At 37.3% G+C, this 27926-nt stretch overlaps 2 protein-coding genes and 1 long non-coding RNA gene across 10 annotated transcripts in view; 2 read left to right on the forward strand and 1 right to left on the reverse strand.

The window, feature by feature from the left end:
• Positions 1-276: 276 nt before the first annotated feature.
• The window catches only part of LOC106878096 (sulfotransferase 1C4), a 62356-nt gene continuing 34706 nt past the window's right edge, over positions 277-27926 (forward strand). Inside the window, exon 1 of the mRNA XM_052974633.2 lies at positions 277-988. Coding sequence (XP_052830593.1) covers positions 955-988 — 34 coding nt within the window. The 5' untranslated portion in view covers positions 277-954. The remainder of the gene's footprint in view (positions 989-27926) is intronic.
• On the reverse strand, positions 1727-27749 carry LOC106878100 (pleckstrin homology domain-containing family B member 2). 8 transcript variants are annotated; one of them, XM_089337622.1, is made up of 7 exons: positions 27118-27189; positions 19952-22740; positions 13974-14059; positions 12560-12705; positions 10784-10893; positions 7387-7589; positions 1727-3340 (listed from the first exon to the last, which is right to left on the reverse strand). In XM_089337622.1, exons 3-7 carry the CDS (start codon positions 14014-14016, stop codon positions 3213-3215), a joined length of 630 nt encoding a protein of 209 aa, XP_089193748.1. In that variant the 5' UTR covers positions 14017-14059; positions 19952-22740; positions 27118-27189; the 3' UTR covers positions 1727-3212. The 8 variants fall into 8 exon arrangements, with proteins under 8 accessions (XP_089193748.1, XP_089193749.1, XP_014782690.2 ...); XM_089337623.1 differs by lacking the exons at positions 19952-22740; positions 27118-27189 and adding an exon at positions 27677-27749; XM_014927204.3 differs by lacking the exon at positions 19952-22740.
• LOC149131862 (uncharacterized) lies at positions 17211-24737 on the forward strand. The gene is made up of 2 exons (XR_016237439.1): positions 17211-17318; positions 22907-24737. It is a non-coding gene; the product is annotated as an uncharacterized LOC149131862 (long non-coding RNA).

Consider the following 27926-nt stretch of genomic DNA (forward strand, 5'->3'; position numbering starts at 1 on the left):
GAGTACTCCATTATTATTTTATTCTCTTGACCCCCTAGAAGGATGAAAGGCAAAATTGAATTTGATGGGATTCAAATTCAAAATGAAAAAAGGACAAAACTTAATACTACAAGGCACTTTGTTCGCTATTCTAATGGTTCTGCCTGCTATTGTTTTCCTAATCACAAAGTTTAATAACCCCTCAATTATCATTATCTATTTTCATCTTCCTCATTTAATTACTAGATTTAATTACTGGATTTAATTACTGCACTGAGTTTCAACATGGTGTATCACACCACAGCATAAGACAACATACATCAATGATGGTTCCAAAACAGAGTTGCTCAAACTGCTTGAAATAGCAGTTAAATATCCCTCAAAGCACATTATCTTATAATGGGGAAAACCCATTGAATAATGTGGTCCTGGATGTAGATGAAAGGTCGGCTGGATATAATTGGCATATCTTCAACTAAAAATTATTTTTAAGTTGTTTTTTTTCGTGACTTAATTGAAGGACAACAGGCAACACCCATGATCATTTTCAGAGCCTTCACAAGTGGTGGGAAGAAGTTATGCTTAGAGTGAAATCCTAGTCCAAATGCTTGCACCATACGTTCTTTTATTTGTTTCAGTCATTTGACTGCGGCCATGCTGGAGCATCGCCTTTAGTTGAACAAATTGAATTATTCTTTGTAAGCCTACTACTTATTCTATCAGTCTATTTTGCCGAACCACTAAGTTACAGGACTTATTCTTTGTAAGCCTAGTACTTATTCTATCAGTCTATTTTGCCAAACTACTAAGTTACAGAGACGTACACACACCAGCATCAGTTGTCAAGCGATGTTGTGGGGACAAACACAGACACAGATATATATGACAGGCTTCTTTCAGTTTCCGCCTACCAAATCCACTCACAAGGCTTTGGTCGGCCCGAGGCTATAGTAGAAGACACTTTCCCAAGGTGCCATGCAGTGGAACCGAACCTGGAACCATGTGGTTGGTAAGCAAGCTACTTTATTTCATTAAATTTACCACGAGGGCAGAACACAGAGGTAGCTTTGCAGGCTGGACGTAAACATTAATGAACATTAATGTTTATGAAATGATACAAGATGGGGGAGAACAAACAACGCCCGCTGATTGCCGCCTCCTGGAAACATTGTTGTTTTTCAAAACACATTGAGGTTTTAAACCTCTTACATTAAACAAATTTGAGGTTCTCCTCTTACAAAAAAACACAATAACTTTAATGAGGCACTTTAAGTAAGTAAGCTACTTAACACACAGCCACTCCTGTGCCTGTATGTATAAATATCCTTTATCTTTAACATGTTTCAGTCATTAAACTGCAGCCATGCTGGGGCACCACTTTAAAGGGTTTAGTCTAACTAATCAACCCCAGGACTTCATTTTTTTTTTTTTGCCAAGACCAGTACTTATTCTATTGGTCTTTTTTTGCCAAACTGCTAAGTTACAGGAACATAAACAAACTAACACTGATTGTCAAGTAGTGGTGGAAGAAACACAAAGACACACACACATATATATGTGATAGGCTTCTTTCAGTTTCCATCTAATAAATCCACTCATGAAGCTTTGGTCAACCTGGGGTTGTAGTAGAAGACACTTGCCCAGGGTGCCATGTAGTGGGACTGAACCCGGAACCATGTGGTTCATAAGCAAGCTACTTACCACACAGCCACTCTGATTAAAAAATTATAAAATAAGTGCAAAAGAGTTAGAAAAATCACATTTTATTTTTTTTATATACAAGAAAAGTATTTTTCTGCAAGAAGAAAGGCACAACTGATTGAACCAACCTCAATCCATTAACTGTAATTTATTTATCAATCAAGAATGGGAAAAGAATAAAGTCAGTCCCAGCAAGATTTGAACTCAAAACTATGGGGTACAAAAGCAGGTGTATGAAAGCAGCTGGTAATCTTGCACATTCTTATTGAGAACAAATTCTTACTAGGTACATGGTAAATGTGTAGGGCAGGGGAAGGAAGACATATAAACACTTGGGTTTGTTAGAAATATATTTATCAGTCTTTTTTTAATATTTTTTTTCCAAATATTTATTCTGTGTTGCTGTGGCTTCTATCTCTTCTCTTAAATCCAGAGTATATTACAGGTATTTAAATAGCACTCTTATTGTTTCACTGCGTAAGACTGCGGCCACATCATATCACTGTCTTCACAGCTTTTAGTCAATTATACCAAGCCAAGTACATACTTAATCTGGCATTTGTATGGTCAGTTATATAAAAAAAAAAAATAGAAAGTGAACAAAACAGTTAAGGGGAGATAGTTATGTCAGACATATTAGATCTTGTCCACCTGATATAAACACACTAATGCACACATACACACACATGCATGTATATATATATATGAAAGAAAGAAAAGAAATAAAAATACTGCGTGATCAAGGAAGAGGGAAGAGTGCTCAGTGCATATCGTAGAGTTTTATCTTATTTAAAGCAAACTGGAAATTTCACTAACCTCTATTGCAAGTTTCACATTACTGAGAATCACTAACATGAAATTTGAATAACAGCTTCTGAAATTTAATCTTGTAATCTATAACTGTCTGCATACGTGGTGTGTGTATCAACGTTTTGCTTAGGTATACAGGAATATTAATGACTCAGAGTTTGAATTCAATATATTTACATTATTTAGAATGAAACATTAGTTGGGTACAAAGCATAATATGAAATTGATAAAAATGACAAAGTAACAGATCATGTAACATTGGACTTGCTACTTCTTGTTCGTTTATCATTTATTTAAGTGTGTGTGCATGTGTACATGTGAATGTTTTCTTCTATCAAATTTTAAGTGGCACTATTTAACCAAGACCAAAGTGTTGTACACTGGACAGTGGAAATTGGATCTGGATCCATGCCCATGTCCATCGTCAGATAAAGATACTCCCTACTAAGAGATAAACAAAAGAACAACTAAATTAAAGCAATTCGAATGCATTGAGAATGTATCTAATGTTATATAGTCAAATGATTTTACAATAAGATCAAATGTGACTTTATCATATTCAATATGTGATAAAATGACCAGAACCATCATGCTTGTGTTTAAATATCTACAAACTCATTTAATGATCTACATTTTAATTATTTAAATGAGGGGAGACAAAAAAGAAAAGAAAGGTGGAATAATACAGGGCAAAATCTTAACAGGGTCGTTCATAATGACGTTTACCACCACCACAAAAATGGTGACCATAGCATCGACCCAACTAGAGCACCGGTAGCCACGCCCATTGCAACGTCACAGCCAGTATAACGCTGGCGATAAGGTTCTTGTACGTAAATCTGTCTGGTACCTGAAAAACAAAATAAGAAAAAGATAAAAAATATTTCTCATGGATGCAAAGAGAAAATGCATTTGTGAGAAAACTAGCTTTTATCTTTTACTTGTTTCAGTCATTTGACAGCAGCCATGCTGGGGCACCGCCTTAAATGGTTTTTAGTTGAAGAAATTGACCCCAAAACTTATTTTTTAAAGCCTGGTACTTATTCTATCAGTCATTTTTGCTGAACTAAGTTATGGGGACGTAAACACACCAAAACTGGTCGTCAAGTGGTGATGGGGGGGGGGAGACAAATACAGATACAAAGACACACACACATAGATATACATATACATATATGATAGGCTTCCTTCAGTTTCCATCTATCATATCCACTCACAAGGCTTCAGTCGGCCTGAAGCTATAGTAGAAGACATTTGCCCAAGGTACCAAACAGTAGGACTGAACCTGGAACCATGTGGTTGAGAAGCAAGCGTCTTACCACACAGCTACTCCTGTGTCTATATCAAAATTAATGTTCCAAACACCAGCTTAATAATGACTAAATGTTATTTTGCTATATTCTTCATTATTTTCAAAATTAATTGAATGAAGGGCAGCGTATTCCAATAGAAATAGGGTAACAAAAGGGATAAAAGACATTTATGCAGCTTTTATGTATAGTCAGCAAAAGCACATGGCTCAGTGGTTAGAATGTCAGGCTCACAATCATGACCTGGACTGGACTATGTGTTGTGTTCTTGAGCAAGACACTTCATTTCATGTTGCTCCAGTTCACTCATCTGTAGAAATGAGTAGCAACATCACTGGTGCCAAACTGTATCAGTATTTGCTTTTCCCTTGGATAACATCGGTGGCATGCTGGTCTTCCATAAGCAACTTTGCCTGAACTTGTTCCTCAGAGGGTAACTTTCTAGGTGCAACCCCATGACCAAAGGGGGTCTTTATCCTTTACCCTTTACATATAGTTAATTATCTATTTCCTAAAAATCATCATTCTGCCTGTCACTTGAACAGGCATAGGGGATACTGTTATAAGATAGCTAGCAATAGTCAAATGGTCACTATAGTGTTTGAGAAGAGAATTAGAACTGTGTAGCATTGCCAGATGTCTTTAGCTAATGATCCCTGCAGGGTAGCTAGATCTTTGCAAGAAAGTCATGCTGTACTAAGATTTAATACAAAGAAGGTGTGATAGCCAGTAGGGAGTTTGTTCATGGAAGGGACATTGAACAGGACAATTAACTGTAAGTAGAAGCTTCATGAATGTCTTTTTACCCTGTTGAGAATAGATGATAAAGATCTTACTGAATGATACTGAGATACCCTCAGCCTTCTTGATGATTTTTGAAATGTGGTTTGTCTGATACTAATCACTATTGACAATAAAGCCCAGGTCACATTCACCAGCTGCTTCTATGTAACCCAATTAGCATACTAGGAAAATATATTCAGCTCATATAGCCTTGTTGTTGTTGACTACACTCAGAATATCAAATCACTTTTATGCAGGCAGGTTACAATTCCCAAAATACAATGCATGCATTAATTCATTGTTTTTCCTTCACAAAAACAGGAAAAGTTTTATGTCATTGGCTGACATATCACTATCAGGTGACTTTCCCTGGCTATTATTCTTACAAGATTTCTGTTTAACCTAACTGCTGCATTTTCTTCTCCAGGCAATTTTATTTGTGCCACTGGTTGGGGGTCGAGGGCAGCTCATTTTCATGAATACACTCCAGATCATGTATCAGAACTAAAAAGAGTAATGGACCAAGCACTGAACTGTGTTGGACTAGCGTGATAAAGTGGTACACAGAAAAGTGAGGGAGAGGATGATATTGATGGATTTTTCATTTAGCTATCTTTGAAGTATCCAACAGACTTCCATGTGGTTTCCATCTACTCAATTCCACTCTCAAAAGTCAAGGCAACATGTGGTTATGAGAAACAACACTCGTAATAAATGTTAACGAGATTGAATCTAAGACCTTGTTATTTCAAAGCAATTTTCTTAACCACATAGCCATACCTGCCCCCATCTGAGATAAATATATATATATATGTTGTGTTTGAGAAGACCTATCAAGCCAACTGAGATCAAAGTCATGGCTAATGCCAGTATTTCATAGCTGGTACCCATGCTGGTGGCATGTACGAAGCACCCGCTACACTCTTGGAGTGTTTGGCATTAGGAAGACCATCCAGCTGTAGAAACTAAGCCAAATCAGATTGGAACCTGGTGCAGCTCCTCTGCTTACCAGTTTTTAGTCAAACTTTCCAACCCATGCCAGCATGGAAAGTAGATGTCAAGTGATGATGCTGATCTTCTACAGAAAATGAAGGAATTTTCAAATCCAAGGGTGACTGTGAAAACAGCTTAGAAAATTAGGTAAATATCCTTTAGAAGATGGAAAACAGTGGCCAGCAAGCCTCTACAGGGATTTGAACCCTGCACCTCGTAAAGTTTAGCTGAGCACTCTACTGACTCACTTGGCACTTCTACGTTTGCTTACAATATATATGATACCCACACATACTGCATCCAATGCATACACACTCACACATATGCACATTGCCACACATATCATATATAGATCAGTACATATGTTCTTGCACAATACACACACACACACACATATATACACCTTACATCTGTATATCTTTTACATGTGTGTAGATAGGCATATTTGACTAAATAAATGCATATCACCATATATCACATATACACAAATACATGAAATATATATACATCATCACCATTATTATCCTTTAACATCCTGAGGGTAGGAATTACCAGGACCTTCAGGGGCCTAAAAATGGGAGATATTGATGAAGGCCAGTGGCCAGTTCTGAGGCTGCTTGGCGGCTGTCGTCAAAGCCAAAGGTGGGTTCATTGAGTGAGGTCATCAGAACATGTCATGAAGACAAACTGACCCAAATTGGACAAATATGTCTCAAAAAATAAAATGCTTTATTTTTTTGTGAGACAGTCATCATGCAAACAAATACCACCCCACTCAATCAGTGTAAGCTGTTACCAGTATATTCAACAAGGTGTAAACTTATACCTGTATGTTAAACGAGATGTAAACTTATACCTGTAAATATTCTACTTATGTAGACAGATGTATTTGACTAAATATATGTGTGTCTGTGTACCAAATTTCATAGTGTGTGTGTGTGCACAGTGGAGGCGCAATGGCCCAGTGGTTAGGATTGCAGCTTCGATTCCCAGACCGGGCGTTGTGAGTGTTTATTGAGTGTTTATTGAGCTCCACGAGGCTCTGGCAGGGGGTGGTGGCGAACCCTGCTGTACTCTTTCACCACAACTTTCTCTCACTCTCTCTTCCTGTTTCTGTTGTACCTGTATTTCAAAGGTCCAGCCTTGTCACACTCTGTATCACGCTGAATCTCCCCCGAGAACTACGTTAAGGGTACACGTGTCTGTGGAGTTCTCAGCCACTTGCACATTAATTTCACGAGCAGGCTGCTCCGTTGATCGGATCAACTGGAACCCTCGAAGTCGTAAGCGACGGAGTGCCAACCACAACCAACCAACCATGCGTGCACATGTGTATTTGTGCACATCTCCCTGTGTGTTCACATTGACACAACCTGAGCAGCTGAGGCATTTAGTCCCATATAAACAACATATCTCCACAGCCTAGTGGTTGGACATGGCATCTTGGCATAGAATAATGCTGCCTCAAGAAATCTCACCCAACTGATGAAAGCCCGGAGAAACTAATGTAATAATAATCCTTTCTACTATAGGCACAAGGCCTGAAATTTGTTGGTGGGGAAGAAGTCAATTACATTGACCCCAGTGCTCAACTAGTACTTATTTCGTTGACCCCCCCTGAAAGGATGAAAGGCAGGCAAAGTCAACCTCAGCAGAATTTGAACTCTGAACATGAAGACAAACGAAATACTGCTAAGCATTTCACCCAGCATGCTAATGATTCTGCCAGCTTACCGCCTTATTATTATTAATAATAATAATGATAATAATAATGGTGGTATGTGTGTACTTGTCTTTATGGTATACTTACCATAAGGTAAACTATTAACATGATGCACAGAATAGCCTGTTGGATACTCATTGGTGGCATATGTTAGAATCTGAGGTTGGTTGTAAAGCTCAGCATAAGAAGGTGGCGGCTCCATGCCTTGGTGATGATCTGGTCGGAATGTGTCTGAAAATCGTCGAGTTGGGCGAACTGCTCTGGCTTCTTCAATTGCCATTTTCCAAGCACTTTGGTGAAATACAAAAATTATGCAGTTTAATGAATATCATTCATCTCATTCAACAAAGCACAAGGTTAACTTTTCTTAATAAGGTGGTGGTGCAGGAGGAATTTAAAAAGCTGATAGAATTTAGAGCAGTGATTCTCAATGTGGGGTAAATGCCTCACTTGTTGGGCCTGTGAAAATGGTGATAGGGCATGGTCCCGTAGCTGCCAGGCACGAGGTTCTCAATACAGTGATTCATTTGTTTTTTTCTTAGTCAATAATGTACTGATTTTTGTACTCAGTACTTAATAAAAGAGTTACCGGTAGATTCTTTTGTATTAAATCAATGGTTCTCAGCAAGGGTTCATATGGCCCCTGATAGTCCATATAATATTTTTGGGGTCCACACAATAGTATATTAAGGGTCCATTAAAAAATTTTTGATTCTGATGTATTTACTGGAAGAAAAAGATAGGGTTCTTTCTCTAACATGTTAAATAGTTAAGCCTACATAAGTTAATTTGTGAAAAACAAAACAGGAGTTTTGAAAGAAGTTTCTATAAAACTAGTCTTTAAACATCCAAGAAGCTAAAAGGGGGGGGGGGTCCACCAGAGTAAAACAGTAATCAAGGGTGTCTATAGATTAAAAAATGGTTGAGAACCACTGGAATATAATAACTGTGACAAAATATTAAAAATAAAGTTGTTTTTCAATCACTGGTGGGGCATACATATTTATGGAACGTTATAGTGGGGCCTGGGGGAAAATAGGTTGGGAAACACTGTTTTAGGAGCATTCATTTTAAAGACAACTGAATTCAGAGTATTCTTTAACTGGTTTCACTTAATGTACTTCAGCTATGTCTAGATTCTGTCTTCTAGTGCCTAAGTCAATTACATCCCAGTCACCCTGGACTCAATTCATTAGTTCAAGGTAGTTGAAATACAATTGGGATGTAATCCCGGGTGGCTGGTAGTAGCTGTGACTGAGGAGGTACAACAATTTCAAAACACTAGGTGTCTTAAAGTCTCCTTATACTAATAAATTGAATGTGTTATGAACGCACATTCACTTCAAAGAAGTTGTTCCCCAATGAGGAAATAGAACAGTAATGATTTATTATCTGTTAGCAGATATCAGTATGCATCAGTAACTAGTTTGTTTGCTGATATATATTTTTTATGATACCCACAAATACTGTATACACATATACACACTCTTTTATTTACGCACATCACTGTATATCATTTATACACATATACATATCTATCTACACAATACACATACATACAGCTTATGCCTGTATATATTTTACTTGTAAGTAGGGGTATTTGACTAAATGTATGCACATCTCCATATATCACAAATACACAAATACATAAATATATGTCGTCATCATTGTTTAATGTCCATTTTCCATGTATGCAAGGGTAGGATGGTTCTCAGGAGCTGGCCAGGTAGAAAAACTACCTATGGCTGCTCTGTGTGTTTTGGAAGGGTTTTTATGGCTGGATGCCCTTCCTAACACCAACCACTCTGCAGAATAGACTTAGGTAAACAAATTAACTTTAACAGAATGAAATCATTCTATTCGGCTGTTAATAAACATTTTCCTAAATGTAGCAAGTATTATCGAATTTTCACCTTGCATAGAATAAGAACTTTTCAAATTCGAAAAACATAGCACAAATAATAGCAGCACAAAACTTGAAAAAATTAAATTATTTCTACAAGAAGGAGATTAACTATAACGTAAATATATTATCTAATAGTAACAAAATAAGTCATTAATGTAAATAAAGTCAATAAGGAAAATGATGCAAGGGAAATAACTGGTGAAAATTCTATGCAAGGATCTGAACAGGTAAACACGTGCTAAAAAGCATAGCAATCTGAAAGGAAGTATTCATACCAAAGATAGTAACCTAAAGCATATCATCATCATCATCATCATCCAGTGTTTTAAATCCGGGTTTTTTTCCCCCGTTAACAGGGGTGGCCAGAGCTACCTCAATGCCATAAGCAGCCAAGGTAGCCAGATCTACCTTAATGCCATAAGCAGCCAACTTTTGGGCTGGCTGGCTGGTAACCATTCTCCTTTGCTATCATGAGGCTTTTCTGGAGTTGTATTTTCTACGGGAAGCCTCTGCCCTTGCTTACCCCCAACCTCAGTTTCTAGACATGTGTGGTCCCAAGACCAAAGCCTCTACCACAATTTTTAAGAAATGCGGTGGAAAACCACTTAGTAACAGCAAAATTAATAGAGATGTAGTGAACGGTAACAAGAACAAGAGGGAAAATGTTGTTGTCTTTTCCTTCAATAATGGTTGCAGGCGAGATCTCATTATTGTCTCACGTATAGCAATGGTTGCAGGTAAGATCTCGCTGTTTTAAAATGGCGCTGGCTTCTTTGTGTTTCGCTACAAACTGATAGTTTATTTATCAATATCAGTTTCCGATAAGGTGGCGAGCTGGGAGAAACATTAACACGCCAGACGAAATGCTTAGCGGTATTTCATTTGTCTTTACGTTCTGAGCTAAAATGCCATCGAGGTCGACGTTGCCTTTCATCCTTTCGGGATCGATAAGTACCAGGTGCGTACTGAGGTCGAAGTAATCGACTGACCCCCTCCCCCAAAATTTCAGGGCTTGTGCCTAGAGAAGAAAAGAATATTAATTTCCGATAACTGTAGATACTACAAGGTATTCATTTATTACCAAGAGTTACTTCCCCTTAACTATTTTACCTTATATTTATTAACACCCATCCCCATCCGAGGTATTCTGGAAGTTGATGATAATTAAAAATAGCTGCTGTTGTTGTTTAGCCCCAAGATCAACTCTGACTGAGCAGACCTATTGGTCAAAGACGTTCTAGTCGGGCCCATCCAGTCTTTTTTCCAGCAAGTGCAATCAAGACTACATAATCCTATCACATCATACAATCTTTTCTATGAAAGAAGGGTATGGTGTGTTTGAGTGAATTTGAAGGAAAATTTGGCTGCTATTTCTGAGTGTCCACATATAGGGACGTCACTGACTTGCTCTAAAAATAATTTGTTAATTATGTACAATGCTTTCTCTCTTTCTCTGAATAACAAAGACATTTGGCTTTGGACAATTGAGACAAATGAATACGAAAAATGTAAAAATATACAGAAGGTAATAGCTGAGGTTTTTGCTAGGGATTTTAATGTTTAAAATGGATATTTTACCTTGTGTCATCAGAACTTTCTGCACACAACAACAACTTTCTTTCCCGTGCAACCAATTCTATCAGACAATTGCGGTTCAGGTGTGAAGGAAGTGGGTTGGAAATAGCCACCTAAAAATAGTTGAAGAATAAAGATGAAAGGCAAAGTCAACCATGGTGGAATTTGAACTCAGAACATAAAGATATACCTATTATTAGTACTGAAAGAAAGAAAATGGAGAAAGATGGATGTATGAATAATTTATTTGTATGATATAAAGATGTTGAAATTAAAAAAAAAAAATAACAATATAAGTAAATTATAAGTTGTAAAGCTCAAAAAGATATATATATATATATATATATATATATATATATATATCAAAAAGATATTTTTCATACCTATGAGAGTAACTTCCCTTTTATTCAACGGGGAGGGGGTTCTTTTTCATAATGTCTATCGTCAAAATAGCTGATGAAAATGCCTCGAAGTTCTTAGCTCCAGCATTTGAACCTCTGAGTTCTATTATGACAACTTACTGATTGTCCTATACTATATATATATATATATATATTAATTCTCTAAATGAAGTATTAACAGTAACTGCACGATAAAGTGAAGTATATTGCCACTTAAGTGTGGCTGACCCCTAGGGGTGGATGTTACTGTTGCTTTTAGCCCCAGGAGGACATCTCCTCCAGTTGGCTTATCGACACACTACTGTGTCCTGTTTGTTTTGCCAAGGGAAGTTATCCCTCTCATCTTGATCTGTAGCACGAACGGACCCGGGTTTCAGGGTTATTTCCCTTCGTCAGCGTCCGATAGCCACCGATCTTCGATGAGAGATACAAATTCTTGGCAACCTTATGTATACTTTTCCAGTGAAATTCTTCACTGATATCGAAGAATTTGTATCTCTCATCGAAGATCGGTGGCTATCGGACGCTGACAAAGGGAAATAGCCCTGAAACCCGGGTCCGTTCGTGCTACAGATCGAGATGAAAGGGATAACTTCCCTTGGCAAAACAAACAGGACACAGTAGTGTGTCGATAAGCCAGCTGGAGGAGATGTCCTCCTGGGGCTAAAAGCAACAGTAACATCCACCCCTAAGGGTCAGCCACACTTAAGTGGCAATATACTTCACTTTATATATATATATATATATATATATATATTCCTCTACTTACATAATATCGAGGTCTCATTCTTTTGTTGTCATTTTATTATTATTAATGCCAACCACTTGACAGGGTGCACTGGATGCTCCTTTTCAAAGCAGTGGCACTAATGAAGTAACTAAGTACTTGCAAGAGACAGGACCTCTCAAACTGAGTGGAATGTAGTATTGAATGGGGTGAGCACAAATGACAGGAAAATTGGATGCAAGAGGAATTGGCTGTAGCATGCAAGAGAAGAGATTGTACCAATATGGACATGTTAGAAGGATAACAGATAGGAAATGATATACCAAGATATCTACGTAAAAGAAAGTTGTGCAAGAGGAAGATTTGTGTGTGTGTGTGTGTGTGTCCATCCATCCTCCCACTACTGCTTGACAACCGGTGTTGGTGTGTTTACTTCCCTGTAACTTAGTGGTTCTGCGAAAGAGACCTACAGAATAAGCACAAGGCTTTTAAAAAATAATAAAAACGGTATTAGGGTTGACTAATTCAACTAAAATTCAAGGTGGTGCTCACGCATGGTCGCAGTCTAATGACTTTTACAAGCAAAAGAGTAAAATAATAAAGCAACATGCAGAAAACCTATAACTATGTGCTAATAAAGAAATAACTTACCTGTTTACCTGTTTTTATACACACCAATGCTGAAGGGATCATCAAGACATTGTCACAGCAGCGGCTGTTTGGGCTCTCAAAATAGCGTAGCTTGCCATTCTTGTAGAGGACAAACCAATTCTTTTTCCAGCGATGCAAGATGCTACCTAAAACAATAGAAGCATTACTATAGGGGCATACCATCATTACATTGCAAATACAGAATGCCACCAAAGAAGAACTGTAGGGAGAAAAGGGTTTAATACTACTTGATCAGGACTGAACTGAGAGATAAACGACAAGATGGGATGTTTTTGATTGAAGGTCTGTTTGAGCAGAATTGATTTGGGGCTTACACAGTAACAACAACAGGATGAGATAGTCACAACCAGAGTATCTTTGATTGTGGTGGATCTGATTAATCGGTGCTGACTGGAGACTAATCAAGACAGGATGACCAAAGTTGGAATGTCATTAAAGATGTACAACATCAGAGCTGATCAGGTGGAAGGAACTTACGACAACAACAACAACAACGTCACAGTTGCAATATGTTTTATCACAGGTCTGCTCACTTGATCAGAGCAGACTTGGAGCTAAAAAAGACATGGTGGTCATGCCTGGAATGTCTCTCATTATAGATGTACAACATCAGAGCTGATCAAGTGGGATGAGATAGCAATAACATCACAGTTGAAAGATGTTTGACCACTGGTCTACTCAGTTGATCAGAGATGACTTGGCACTACACAATAACAAAAACATCAGTTACATATCTAATTCAATGTTTACACTGTTGAACATTCCTACACCATCATCATCATCGTTTAACATCTGCTTTCCATGCTGGCATGGGTTGGATGGTTTGACTGTGGAATGGTGAGCCAGATGGCTGCACCAGGCTCCAATCTGATCTGGCAGAGTTTCTACAGCTGGATGCCCTTCCTAACGCCAACCACTCTGAGAGTGTAGTGGGTGCTTTTACGTGCCACCAGCACGAGGGCCAGTCAGGTGGTACTGGCAACGGCCACACTCAAATGGTGTTTTTACATGTTACCTGCACAGGAGCCAGTCCAGCAGCACTGGCAACGCCCTCCTACAATGATAATAAAGCATTATTAGTCATTGCTGCACTTTGTACACTGCTAATCTACTTGAATAAGCAAGTTCAAAAATGCAAAGTTTATTTTTACAAGTTGCAATAGAATATTGATGCTTATCATTGTTAATCTGGATTGCAAATGAGCAACTTTTCAATCATGAAATTAAATCTTGATTAAAAATTCATACTCTACAACTATATTTTGAGTTTCCACTTTCTGGGTGAGTGTGTGTGTGTGTGTGAGAGAGGGAGGAGATAGAGAGAGGGAGGAGGTAGAGAGAATGTGTGTGTGTGTGTGTACACGCATGCAAAATTAAATAAATCAATTCTTACTCTGCCGATGCATCCAACCTGCTTTCATTATTTCATAGTTCATTTTGAAGTAGCTTTTTCAATAGACAGTCAGTGAATGTGTACACCTGTAATAAACAAATAAATAAATGCATTAAATTAACCTTAATACAAAAATTTAAATGTCTTAGTTTCTAGGTTATAGATATTATATTAAGGATACTGAAATGTAATGGTGTATTTTCAAACAAATAGTCTGACCATCATATCACAAATAGTTTACAAGCCAACAAAAAGTGTCCTTGCATCAACCATCAGCATAGAGTTAATGACCAAATGTTAATGTGGACATACACTGTATAACATATATGCTCCATCTGAAAGCCCGTAGAAGACAAGGACTTTAGTGAGTTGTATATTCAACATTGCATGCTTTACGAATTTTGTAAGGGCATCAATGCAGCAAGTATTGTATATCCTGATGGTGCAAATATTTGGAAATGCTAAAGGTAGTTTAACAAATTCAGAAACGAAGATTTCAGTCTTCTGGATAGGTGTTGATCAGAAAGACCAACTGTTCTCAATGATGGCACCGTGAAAACAGCAATTGAAGAGGATTTGCATCAAAATATCAAGGAACTCTTCTTGCTACTAGGTTGGGTCTTTGCTTCATCACTGAAATGCATCTTCATTGTATCTGTTCCAAAGTATTTCCATGGCCATTGCTCTCAGGAACTTTTTTGTTTAGCATCTTCCATCAAAACCTTTATATGTGTCACCTGCTTCTCTTCCCAGGTACAACATTTCTCTGCTGAGCTTCCTATATGCCCATAAGGCCTTTTTATTCTAATAGTATCTTTCCTTGAACTGCTGCTTTCTGGAATTCCCTACTATTGTCCTGTTTTTTGTTGTCTTTAATCATTCTTTCAATCGACATATTTTGTATATCCTTTATCTTCTACTTGTTTCAGTCATAAGACTGTAGCCCATGCTGGGGCACTGCCTTGAATTTTTAATCGAATTAATTGACCCCAGTACTTATTTTTTTAGTCTGGTACTTATTCTATTGGTCTCTTTTGCCAAACTGCTAAGTTATGGGAATGCAAACACACCAACACCAGTCGTCAAGTGGCGGTGAAGGGACAAACACACACACACACACACACATATATAGGACAAGCTTTTTTCAGTCAGTTTCATATTTCTTTATTGCCCACAAGGGGCTAAACATAGAGGGGACAAACAAGGACAGACAAAGGGATTAAGTCGATTACATCGACCCCAGTGTGTAACTGGTACTTAATTTATCGACCTCGAAAGGATGAAAGGCAAAGTCGACCTCGGTGGAATTTGAACTCAGAACGTAATGGCAGGCAAAATACTGCTAAGCATTTCCCCTGGCGGGGTAACGTTTCTGCCAGCTCACCGCCTTCTTTCAGTCAGTTTCAGCCCACCAAATGCACTCACAAGGCTCTGGTGAGCCTGAGGCTATAGTAGAAGACACTTGCCCAAGGTGCTATGCTGTGGGACTGCACCTGGAACCATGTGGTTGGGAAGCAAGCTTATTAACACACAGCCATGCCTGTGGCTATAGACTCACCACTTTTATTTTTAAGTAAACTTAACTTATTCTATAATGATGTACAAAAAGATAAGCCACAGTTGGAAAAGAATAGCAAAATACTCACCTTTAATCATGTCTACTATACTGATATGGGGGTTAAATATTAAACTTATACCTCACAACATAAACACCTCTCCTTCTTGTTGCTGCTGTTGTTGTTGTATGTATAAAATATTTTATATTACAAGAATGGTAACTTCACTGGACAATCATTGAAGCAAATGGAACCAACAAGACCGAAACTGACAAACAGACAGTTAGTGAAAGATAAACATTCCTGATGTAACTTCTAATTTGTGAATAACATAAACAAGTGTCAAAGGTAGTTTTGTCGAGTCTGTATTAAATGAGGCGGAAGATATATGATAATGATAATGGTGATGATTGTGCTGACAATGATGGCAGTTATGATGACAATGGAGATAATGAAAGCATTGATAAGGAGATTGACAATAGTGGTGGCAGAGGTGGTGGTGGTGGTGGTATTATGACAGAACACAATAGTGGTGATGAAGTTAATAAACTTGCAGCTGCTGACAATATTGCCAATAGTGTTGTTGATGATGACAGTGGTGATGATGAAATGATGATGATGGGTAGTGATAAAGGTGTTTATTATGATAGCTGAGCTAACAATGTGATTCCGTGTTGTTTTGTTCACTTCTTGTTTATGGGAGAAGGAAAGACAATTTATTTTCCAACAATGGATTAAATCATTAAGGCTAAATGGAATGCTCCCTATTTTTGTTGCTTGATGTTATTTTCATCTATCTATCTACCTGTGTGTGTGTGAGAGAGAGAGAGATAAAGAGAGAGAGAGAGAGAGAGAGAGAGAGAGAGAGAGAGAGAGACTATGTATGTATATTCTTCTTTGCCTTAAAAAAATTGCATGCAAATATACATGTAGAAGATTACCCACAATTATTCCGACTTGTTGAATTCAATATCTCCAACACCCATGGACACACTTATAAGAACCAAAACACACCACCCATATCTTTCAGAGACGTTTTTCCAAGCCCAGAATTATCACAGCACGGGGGGGAACAACTACATGAGTCGGTTGTCAGCTATCTAGAGACTTAAAAATTCCTGGTTTCCAGAAATTCCTCAAAACTGCTCCTGCCATGCCGATGCGTCTTTTTCTTCTTTATGACTCTTTCACTGTTCACTTTCCTGTCTTTTGTTTTAAAATGTGTACTGTGTATGTACATATGACAGCCATTGTTGTTTTCCTTTATTTGACTTATTGCTGGTTTCTGATCCATTTTTACACTATTTTCTATTTGGGGTAGCTGTCAGAATTGTTAGAACATCAGAAAAAAAAAAAAAATGCCTTGTGGTTATTTGTTCCGTTTCTTTACATTCTGGGTTCAAATCCTGCTGAGATCAACTTCGCTTTTCATTTCTTCGGGGGTCGATAAAATAAAGTATCAGAGAATTACTGGAGTCAGAATAAGCCCACCACTTTCCTTCAAAGATAACTGGTCTTGTGCTTAAATTAGAAATCATTTTTATTTACGCGCGCGCATGCATGCATGCATACATATATCGTATCTTTGTTAGAAACAGTTCCTTCCTTATAAATTTCAAATAATTGAAAATAAAAGAACATACACACACGTATAGACAGACAGACAGCATACACATACATACGCGCGCGCGCGCCTTCAGCGAAGACAAGCGTTGAGAAAGAGAAACGTCAAAAATATGCTTTTTAACATCTAATTCTGCAATATGCCGACCTAACAAAGCCGAGATCAGTAAGTAGACGGTGCATTTTCTTCTTCTTGTGTTACAAATAAATGAAACATCCTTTTTACTCATCAAAATAGCGCCACTCATACTGAATTTTATATAAGAATACACTGCAAACGCGTGGGATTTCGCTTATGTAATAATGACTGACATTGCTAACACGACCACCGAATGTTGATATCTACAACTTTATCACATCTGCAAGCTATTACGGAAGATGCATTTGGTCTTTGCATTTAAATCAAGATATACTCCGGTACTACGAAAACGCCCGAGATCCGTCGATCAGCTACACGAAGGGATTTAAAATATATATATATATATACTAAGTCGAATCTCACCCTTAAGTTAAGCTACTTCGACAGCTGGACAATGAAGGCAACAGGCCCGAAAAACGGCTGTGACAGACAGCAATCGACATCCCGATTCCTGCGATGCTAGTCGTCTTTCCGATTACATTGAAAACCATCCAAAAGCTACCATAGAGACCGATAAGAATGTAAACAAACCGACACCACCAGCGCCACCACCACACAACTGCTGTCAGATTGGCATATCTCTTTCTCTCTCTCATACTGATCCGACAGAGGCGACTGCGGTTGGTTGGCGCGCGCGCGTACACACGCACACACACACACACACATACACACACAGTGTACAAACAGATGCTAACTGTTATGTTTTGAGTTCTACATAGACATTAATCCAGTCTACTTCCTGTGTATATTGAACAGTGCAACTAATTATGAATTACAGACTGGAATACCTACTGCAGGGGCTCCTAACAACCATAATGGTGAAACGCACATAGGAACTATAATATAAACATGTTTTTACCCTTTTTTTCTCTCATTTACATACGTACACAAAAGGGACATAGATACAGGAAAAGCAGTAAAATGTGACAACCGATGCAGACTTTGTAGAGTTAACCCCAAAGACATCACCCACATCATAAGCAGTTGTCCGAAAATGCTATCACGGTATCACTTAGCGATAAGACGTGATGCTGTAGCTAGGACACTGTATAACGAGATCCGTCGAAAGGATAACTTCGCGGACAAAGAAATAAGAACCGACAGTATGGTGGAAGCCATCGCCACTCTTACTAAAAAGGAGTACTAGTGGAATGTCCCAGTGAAAACCTCAGTAAAATGTAAACACAACAGACCTGATATAACGATTTGGGATAGAGAAGAGAAATCAGCTGCCTAGCAGATGTGTTAACATAAAGCTTAAGATTAGCAAACAAGAAAATAATTAGGCTAAACTATTGAGAAATCTATAGTTACTCTATCGGGATTACGAGTTCAGGTTTATAGTTGTAATTATTGGGGCACTGGGATATGTAACACATAGCCTAAATACCAATCTTGAGAAATTAGGCTTCTCAAAACCAGAAAGGAGAAAGCTGATTCGAAGAACAATGCATTGTTGAAACGATTTTAATGAAAGAAATGTAATACCATAACCTCAACCTCCAATCTTGTACTTCACATATTGGTTTCAAATTTTGGCAAAAGGCCAGCAAGTTCAGAGCAAAGGATAAGTTGATTACTCAGCCCTAGTGCTCAGCTGGTACTTATTTTATTGACTTCAAAAGGATGAAAGAATTAAAGTTGAGTCCAATGGAATTTCTCCTTTATATAGCTGTCTGGCTTCCATGCCAGTGGCATGTAAATAGCACCATTTGAACGTGATCGTTACCAGCGTTGCCTTCCTGGCACGTGAAAAGACATTCGAGCGAAGTCGTTGCCAGTGCCGCTGGACTGGCTCCTGTACAGGTGCCACATAAAATACACCATTTTGAGCGTGGCTGTTGCCAGTACCGCCTGACTGGCCTTCATGCCAGTGGCATGTAAAAACACCCACTACACTCTCGGAGTGGTTGGCGTTAGGAAGGGCATCCAGCTGTAGAAACTCTGCCAAATCAGATTGGAGCCTGGTGTCGCCATCTGGTTCACCAGTCCTCAGTCAAATCGTCCAACCCATGCTAGCATGGAAGGTGGACGTTAAATGATGATGATATTGAGCCAATATAAACCATATTTACTTCTAATCAAAAACTGTATACAAGAGGATAAAAAAAAAAACTACATCATAGTAAAAAGAGCCCCTTCCCAGCAAAAAAAAATAGTTTAAGTTCTGGAATGAAAGTAAGGATTCTAATCAGGATGCAACATAGCTAGACACAATGAAGCAAGAATACTGTACCAAAGTGAAATCTATTTCATAGATATTGAAACTTTTACCAACGGAAAATTGCAGCAAAGCTGCGTGATAGAGGTGTCAAAAATGGCTGACAGACCATCATATAACTTGTTTTATTCTTTTTTTCTATTTTATTTTGACATACACATTGTGATTCTTTTCTTCTATTTCACGAATTCAGTGTGCACATTGCATGTCCATACTTCGCTTTCTGGTTCCTACTCAAAACTGTTTACAGAACACGACCATCTCATGAACCTGCATTTGTGAGAAATGCTTCATGCTCTGATAGTTGTGAAAGTATGTGGGAAAGCTGCAAAAACTATGGGAGGCCAGATTGACATACAGAACTGATTTGTCATAATAAGAATAAACCTTGTGGTCAAGAATGAAATTAGTGTCTTGCAGACAAAAAACAGACTCTTACCTTGCTCCAATTACTTCCTCTAAGGCCATTGTAGGCAGGTTATATCCTAATGAGTAGGGATAACTTTTTTCTAAAAATAGACCACAAGAGACATGGCTTATCAAGCATGCCTTTCTACTAAAATAATTCAGAGTAAACTTTTCATTCCATGGGCCACAGTTTGCCCATGACTGTCATAAAGTCTACAACAAGAGATGCTAATGTAACCCATAATTTACTTGTAGATACTCTAAAGCTCTATCTATGCTCAAAATATTTACAATGTTGAGAAACAACTGGAATTAATCATATTTTCTGCTAAAATAGGGATGGAATTTGAAAAAAAAAAATTGGTTCATATTTACCAACTTAATATGAAAATTGTCCCAAAAACCTTTCCAGCAATGAACACTCTATCTTCCCTGTTCTACACACTAAGTGCAAAAAATATCTAAGTGTTGATAGTGTTGTGAATAAAGAGTAGCCAAAGAATATTATACCAGATTAAAAAAAAAAAAAATGGCAGCCATAGCTTTCCTCTTACAAGACAATATCCCACAATGCACTTTCAGTAACAGTGCTGATAACGAACATTTAGGATACTTGACTGGTCTATCAAGGAAATTCATTCCTTAGACATTAATATCTGCAAACTGTGATATTGGCAGAATCTGATGGAAAAAGAAAGCAAGAGGCTTAAAGATCAGTGCAGATAACCTTAGAGTGCTGTATGTTATCACTGAGATCAGATATCCTGCCCATACAATCATATATGTATATATATACATGTGCGTGTGTGTATGTGCATATACACACATGTATCCGGCCTAATTAGAACACTGCTACTAAATCAGCAGGTAGAAAGATGGAAGCAATTTATTTAAAACTGGAAGTAATATATTTCAATTTATGCAAATATGTGTGTATCTGTATATGTGTATGAATATACATATATATCATTAATTAACATGTGGTTTTATATGTGTATGTGTGTATGAATATATATATATCTTAATACATATATAATAAACATATTTGCATAAATTTAAATTTAATGCTTCCATCAGTTGTGTATACATATGTATGTAGGTATGTACATATATGTATGTATTATGTATATATGCATATATTTGTTTGAAGGAAACATCATTATACATATGCTCTTTCATTAAAAAGCCTTTGTGAACAACATGTGCAAAAACAGCTGCCTCAAACTCAAGCTTTTGATCTCATTTCTGGTTCTCGTGGTAATATTATTATAAACATCATAAGCTCTATACAATTGAAGTCATGAAATTGCGTTGCTGTTTAAGCAATGTTCCAAAATAATACTTTTAAGTAACACTTTTAATGTTTTTGCAAACAATGAAGGTGTGTGCAGTTTACCTGCTGACAACTGGAAACAAACAATTTGGAAATTGTGTTGCTGTTCCAAAATAATTCTTTTATATAATACTTTAAATTGATGTTTTTAATTAATACTTTTGAAAACAATGAGTGTGTGTGCAGTATATAAGCTGACAAATGGAAACAAGCAATTCAGAGTACAAGAAATCAAAGACAGGTGCTGGCAAGCTAAAAGACTACACCAAGCTCTCTTGACTGCTTCGGCACAGTTTCTATGGCTGGATGCCCTTCCAAATGCCAACCACTTTATAGAGTGTACTCAGTGCTTTTTACACGGCACCAGCATCAGTCGGGTCATCAAGTAACTTGCAAGACAAAGATCCCCTGACTAGAAGTGGAAGCCGTATGGAGAGGGGTGGCTTTGTGCCAGTTGATGAAAGGTTAAAGTATAATAGAGGGATAGAGACAGGTGTGTTGCCGTAGAGGAGATATGAAGCTACTCCAGATAGAAAAGAAAGGAAAGGAGGAGATGTTGGTGGAGATATGTTGGAACATATCTTAAAGATACAGTGGGTGATGGTGCTAGAGAATGGTTAGAGGTGACTGTAGTAGGCAATGGTGAGAGATATAGGAGTGGCTCAGGGAGGCTATGGTAGACATGTGAGAGCACTGAGAGTAATAGCAGATTACAGGTGTGTATGAGTGCATCCATACACATACATATACATGTCTTTCATTTATTCACCTTTTGGTATTCAGATTACTCTATCAAATGCAAAGCTTATTAATTCACACTATTTTGACTTAATCATGCATTATCTAATAGCTCCGAGATTTTGATGATGTGACTTTAGCTTTAGAATAACATTGTAAGGTAGACCTGAGAAACTGAATCTAATCAGCTTGAACACAAAAACAGGTAGAATATGTGAGCCTGATATGGCCAGTTTAAATGTTAAGGGGTTAAATGATAAAGAGGAACGTGTATTTTAATTAATTCTTTTATTATTATAGCTTGCTACAAGTAACTGACAATAAAACTGAATATTTTATCACCTGTGGTTACTGGTGCACAACACCCAGACAGCTAGCTAAGAGGCTGAAGGATATTGGAATTGAGACACGCATTGCTGATCTGTAGTAAAATGCCATCCAGTATTCTGCAAGAATCCTAAGAAAGACTCTTGAGATTTGAGGAGAAGATAATGTCCTTGACTAAATTAGCATCAACCACAGCATGCCCAGTCCACCACCCAACAAGTATTGACAGCAGATGGACCACTTGACCATTGGAACATGTTCCTCCCACAAAAAGCGAAAGAGTATACACTCCAATGCAGTCCAAAAGGGACCGGGACAAGGCCCTACAGTAGTTGATGACAGATCCGATGTACACATTTGCCACCTCTGCCCGACTTTTCAGTGATAGTTCCTTCTCAGCCAATAACAATAATGATATCAATCTGGAAGAAGTTAAAAAAAAAGAAAAAAAGTTGGACAGGCTAAAATTAACTTTTTTGGCAAAATCGTAATTTCTATTGTCAAAAATATAAGTATCAGAAAAAAATTGAGTGGAGATGGGGTACCTATTCGAATAATGCAGAATAATGCCAATATTTCCATTTTCAGGTCGTGTTCACAAACTGAAAAGTAACATTAGAACCGAATCCAAGACTACAAGGCTGAAAATTCGGTCAGAGAAGCGAGAGTGAAGATTTCAAATTTTGGGTGTAATTATCGTTTTATAAAGTTCCAGTTTCACAGAAGAAAAAGCATTACTTAATTTTACTGACAATTTTTATCGCCGGATTATCAACGATTATGATTTTCTTTCGCCTTTCATTCATTGAAACTTCATTCAGTTTCACTTTGCCGAAAAGCCCTTGAAAAATATTTATCCTTATATGCACAGTGAATAACAAAATGGGTGGGGTGAACAAGCCCTTAAACAACAACAAAAATATACTATAATCGTATCTTCGCATTTTAAACAACAACCACAGATTAAACAATATGCTCCTCAAAAATAATTCTTAATTACACCCCCCAAAATCTTCCGGAACCAAAAAGGTGGAAGGAAAAAATTCTAGTTTAACAAAGTGAAAGTAGTACGTTATAATCAAAAATCAAGTTTAGATAGATGCAGAACAGTTCCTTAATAGTTCAAGATTAAATAAAATGTTAAGAAGATACTATATGTAGAAATAAAATTGCTTTAATAAACGACCCGAAAGCTTCTAATACTTTATTTTGTTCCGCTAAAGTAAGTAAATACAAAGCTAATGTAAATGGTATACCTTATGTCCCAATCTCCACGTCGTTTTCTTATAACTTAAAAATCGATATTTTTTAATGAAATTTTCTACAAAAACCTTTCAGATGGTATAGATTATGATTATATCAGAGTTTAATGTGAAAAAAATTTGATAGGCGCACGCATGCACGCACACACACATACATACATCACATTTATATTGACAAAACTTTAACCATTCCATTTCACTCCTTTTCTCCCATGTCTTTTCAGCAATAATGTATCCCCAACTGCATTATTCTGTTTGTCTTTCATGACGGTAGAGCAGTAGTATCATATTACCCACAGAAATTTTCAGTCCCACCATTCGACTCAATTTTATAAAAATAAATTATTAATATTTTTTTTTTTTTTTAAATAAAATTTGAAATTTCGAAAAAAAAAAGGGTGGGGGGTCAGTACGTATGAGTGTGAACCCACCATTTTTTTCTTCTTCACACTACATTCCAATATAATCGCCATCAGAAAGGTATTCGTAGAAAATTTCATTGAAAAATACCCATTTTTCTGAAAGTTATGAAGTCGAGTGGGAGGAGCACAATTGCGTAGATATGCAGACTTACACATCTTTTGAAATTGCACAAAATATATTAAAAACCTCATGACTAATCACTACTCCGTACAAGTTACTGACACAGCTGTGACAATAGATATATTTAGAAATCTAGTTTCTTCGTCCAAGAAATTGGCTAACGTTTATGAATGCCGTCATTATCAGCTGACAGACGATAAGGCTCTTGTGATTTATCAGATGATACAAACGGAATTTACGAACAAACCCCACCTCAATCCAATAACAATAATAGCTAAGAAATTAATTGCAGGAGAAATAATCTTTATTCCGAAATTCTTTGAATGGAAGTTTTACCATTTCAAAGAAAATAATAACAAGCTAATAATTTTGGAGATCATGAACAAAATGTGAAAAGTTCCACAAGTTTATGAGAGGAATACACACACACACTCAAGCGTACATTAAGGTGGTGCTCCAGCATGGCCACAGTCAAATGACTGAAACATGTAAAATAAAAGAACACACACACACACACATACAAATAACTAGGTGTTAAAACTCAGTATATATATGCTTCACAACAAAGCTTAAATCGAGTACAGATCAGTAATAAGAAATTAAAATAAGAAAAATTATTTCGTGAACTTCATTAGCTTACAGCTTTTCAACTATAAAGTTGCCCTCAGTTGAGTGCGTGTGTATCGCCCCATTGCTTAAAAAATGAAGTACAATTTTATTTAGGAAAGCATCTACATCTATATATACACAGAGAAAAGCATTACCGTCGAAAAAAAAAAAAAAATGGGCAAATATAGGCGCAGGAGTGGCTGTGTGGAAAGTAGCTTACTTACCAACCACATGGTTCCGAGTTCAGTCCCACTGAGTGACACCTTGGGCAAGTGTCTTCTACTATAGCTTCAGGCCGACCAAAGCTAAGTGGAATCCCAACCCACCAAAAAAAAAAAAAAAATTTTTTTCGAAAAAAAAAGTGAAAAGCGGAAAATTGGCGGGGGGGGGGGGACTGAAAGTTTGGAATGCTGATTTTTTTGCCAGAATTGGTATCTCCGTTGCTGAAAACGTCGGAATCTGCAGTAGGAAAAGCAATAGGGGTGGAGTGCATTTGGTACGCTTCCGTCTTTACACACACACACACATATATATATATATATATATTGATTGATTGTATAATTTGATATATACATACGTCACCCTAATTGCGCAGTTTTCGAGACATGGCGGTACGTTTTTAGAAAACGAAAGTAATTAGGGGTGGCAAGGGAAGACCACTGATAATACGCCGTGTTATATTTATTGAAACGGATTCACCAACAAATAATTGGTAGCTTCCTGTGGCATCTCAGAAACAAATTTAAATATAGATGTTGAATAGATATAGTTTGTTATGAAAATTACCTAAGGAGTGCAATTTTACAACTGTTATTATTTCTTCTATCTAGATAAACCAAATAAAATTAAATTACTAAAGACAATGTCCTAGTATGGCTCAGGCCTTTGGTCTGCCACGCGTACAAAAAAAAAAGTGTGATATCCACAGCTATTTGCTAAGGTTATTTCACTTTCATTTAACTATCTATCTATCGATATATTTATAAATAGATCTTCGTCCACCCTTCTTTTTTTGTATATATTCCTGTATTCAAGTTACCTCCTTAGGTGTAAGGGACAAAAGACAGAAATGCAGGAATGCATCGAATAATATAATAGATGATTACACACGTTTTGGAAACAACATTTGGGATATCAGTGTATATGAATAAATTTGAGAACACATATTTATATATACATTTTATAAGGTCCCGCTGCGTGACACCTTGGGCAAGTGTCTTCTACTATAGCCTCGGGCCGACCAAAGCCTTGTGAGTGGATTTGGTAGACGGAAACTGAAAGAAGCCCGTCGTATATATGTATATACATATATATGTGTGTGTGTGTCTGTGTTTGTCCCCCTAGCATTGCTTGACAACCGATGCTGGTGTGTTTATGTCCCGTCAATTAGCGGTTCGGCAAAAAGAGAACGATAGAATAAGTACTAGGCTTACAAAGAATAAGTCCCGGGGTCGATTTGCTCGACTAAAGGCGGTGCCCCAACATGGCCGCAGTCAAATTACTGAAACAAGTAAAAGAGATACCTGGATATATTTTATGTCGGTTTTTTTTTTTGTTTCTTTTCGTGAAATCCAAGTTGATATTTTACATTTCCCATAAGCAGACGGTCGAGAGACGATTCTACTTTTGTGAGGTTAATGACATTAGGAAGTAAATATTTATAAGTTCTAAACACCAGTCAATTTTTATTTTAAAATATCTGGTTTGGCGCTCTATATTCACTGCTGTTTGAAATTGACACCCCGTGTTCAAATCCTGGTCGGATCGTCATAACTGTGGGAAACTTGATTTAATTGATAAAACTGTACTTTGTAAAGTGAAACCGTGTACCTAAAGGAATTATTATTTAACAATCTCTTCCTGAATTTCCACTTGCCTCACAAAATAATTAAGTATTCATTTAGTTTATGCACCCGAGATGATGAAATTTATGCGCAAACTTTAAAGATAGGTCTAAAGATAAGATTTTCGAAGACAATGTGCAACAGGCTATACTTTTTTTAAAAATCCTAATTCAATGAATCTTATAGAAAACAACAAACCACAAAGCTAAATTGTTTCTCATAAATCTACCAAATAACACAAACATTGACGGTTAGCATGACGTACCCACCAAGTACTGAGATCGATTTATAATTCTGAAAAATAACTTAGAAATGAACAGAATTAAAACAGAAGACAAGACACAAGACTGATAAGTGGCCAAAAATTAAAAACAAAAAGAAAGCAGGACAAAATACATTCATTGACGAAGGTATAAAACACTGAATGAAGTTTTTAATTCGTTTTTATGCACACATACACACAAACATATATATATACGCATACATACTATTTGTGTGTGTGAAACAATAGGGCTAACTTAGAGTTTAAAAGTTGACTTACGCTAAAAATAATTTGTAATAAAACGTCCGGGAGTTGGAAAACTTGTATTTTTCGAGCAGTAATTAAAAAGTCATCCGGTAAACAACTATTGGTTGTATTTTAGCGTGATGTCATGAGGATTTGTTTACGCCTGACGTCATCGTTACCGTCATTCCTGGGTTGACCCGGACTACATATTCAAGCTAACCCCAATCCTGGATCTCTCGCACCGCTTTAAAGGGATAAAGTAGTTGTCTTTGACAAGTTTTCGCGTCGTAATTAACTCCTTTTCTAGTCTAGATGTCTTTGACTAATTATATCAACAACTTTCACTTCTCCACACAGCTTTATTTGCGAACCTACTAACTCCCATACCTCTACCTTTCTTCTTCATATCCCACAAACACCTAATCTAGTAATCGTTTTTCACAATTCATCTGGCACCACTGCCTCTACAGTAAAGGTATAGACCTCGCTGCAAACTCAAAGTAAACGTGCCATTTTCCTCTTACGTGGCTACTCCCATCATATCGTTCGTCGACTCTGCTCTCCATCTTTCGGTCGTATTCATGTCACGTACCCGTTCTCCTGCAGTTCTGAATTATTTTTCACCTCTTCGTGTTCCACTTTACTACTCGGCCTGCCATTTCAGCACACCCTCTTTTATAACTTCCGCTATCTGACTCTGCTGCTGCTACACCTATCCTAATTCTCTTACACCCGCTTTCCCTTGTCCTCCTACCTACCTTGTTTTTTTTTGTTTTGTTTCGGGCTGGTCTTTTTAGCATTGCCGATTACCGTACTCGTCTCCAATGATGAGGGGGGACTGG

This window comes from Octopus bimaculoides, chromosome 19, assembly GCF_046866305.1.
Source record: "Octopus bimaculoides isolate indiv1 chromosome 19, ASM4686630v1, whole genome shotgun sequence".
In the NCBI taxonomy this organism is placed as follows: Eukaryota; Metazoa; Mollusca; class Cephalopoda; order Octopoda; family Octopodidae; genus Octopus; species Octopus bimaculoides.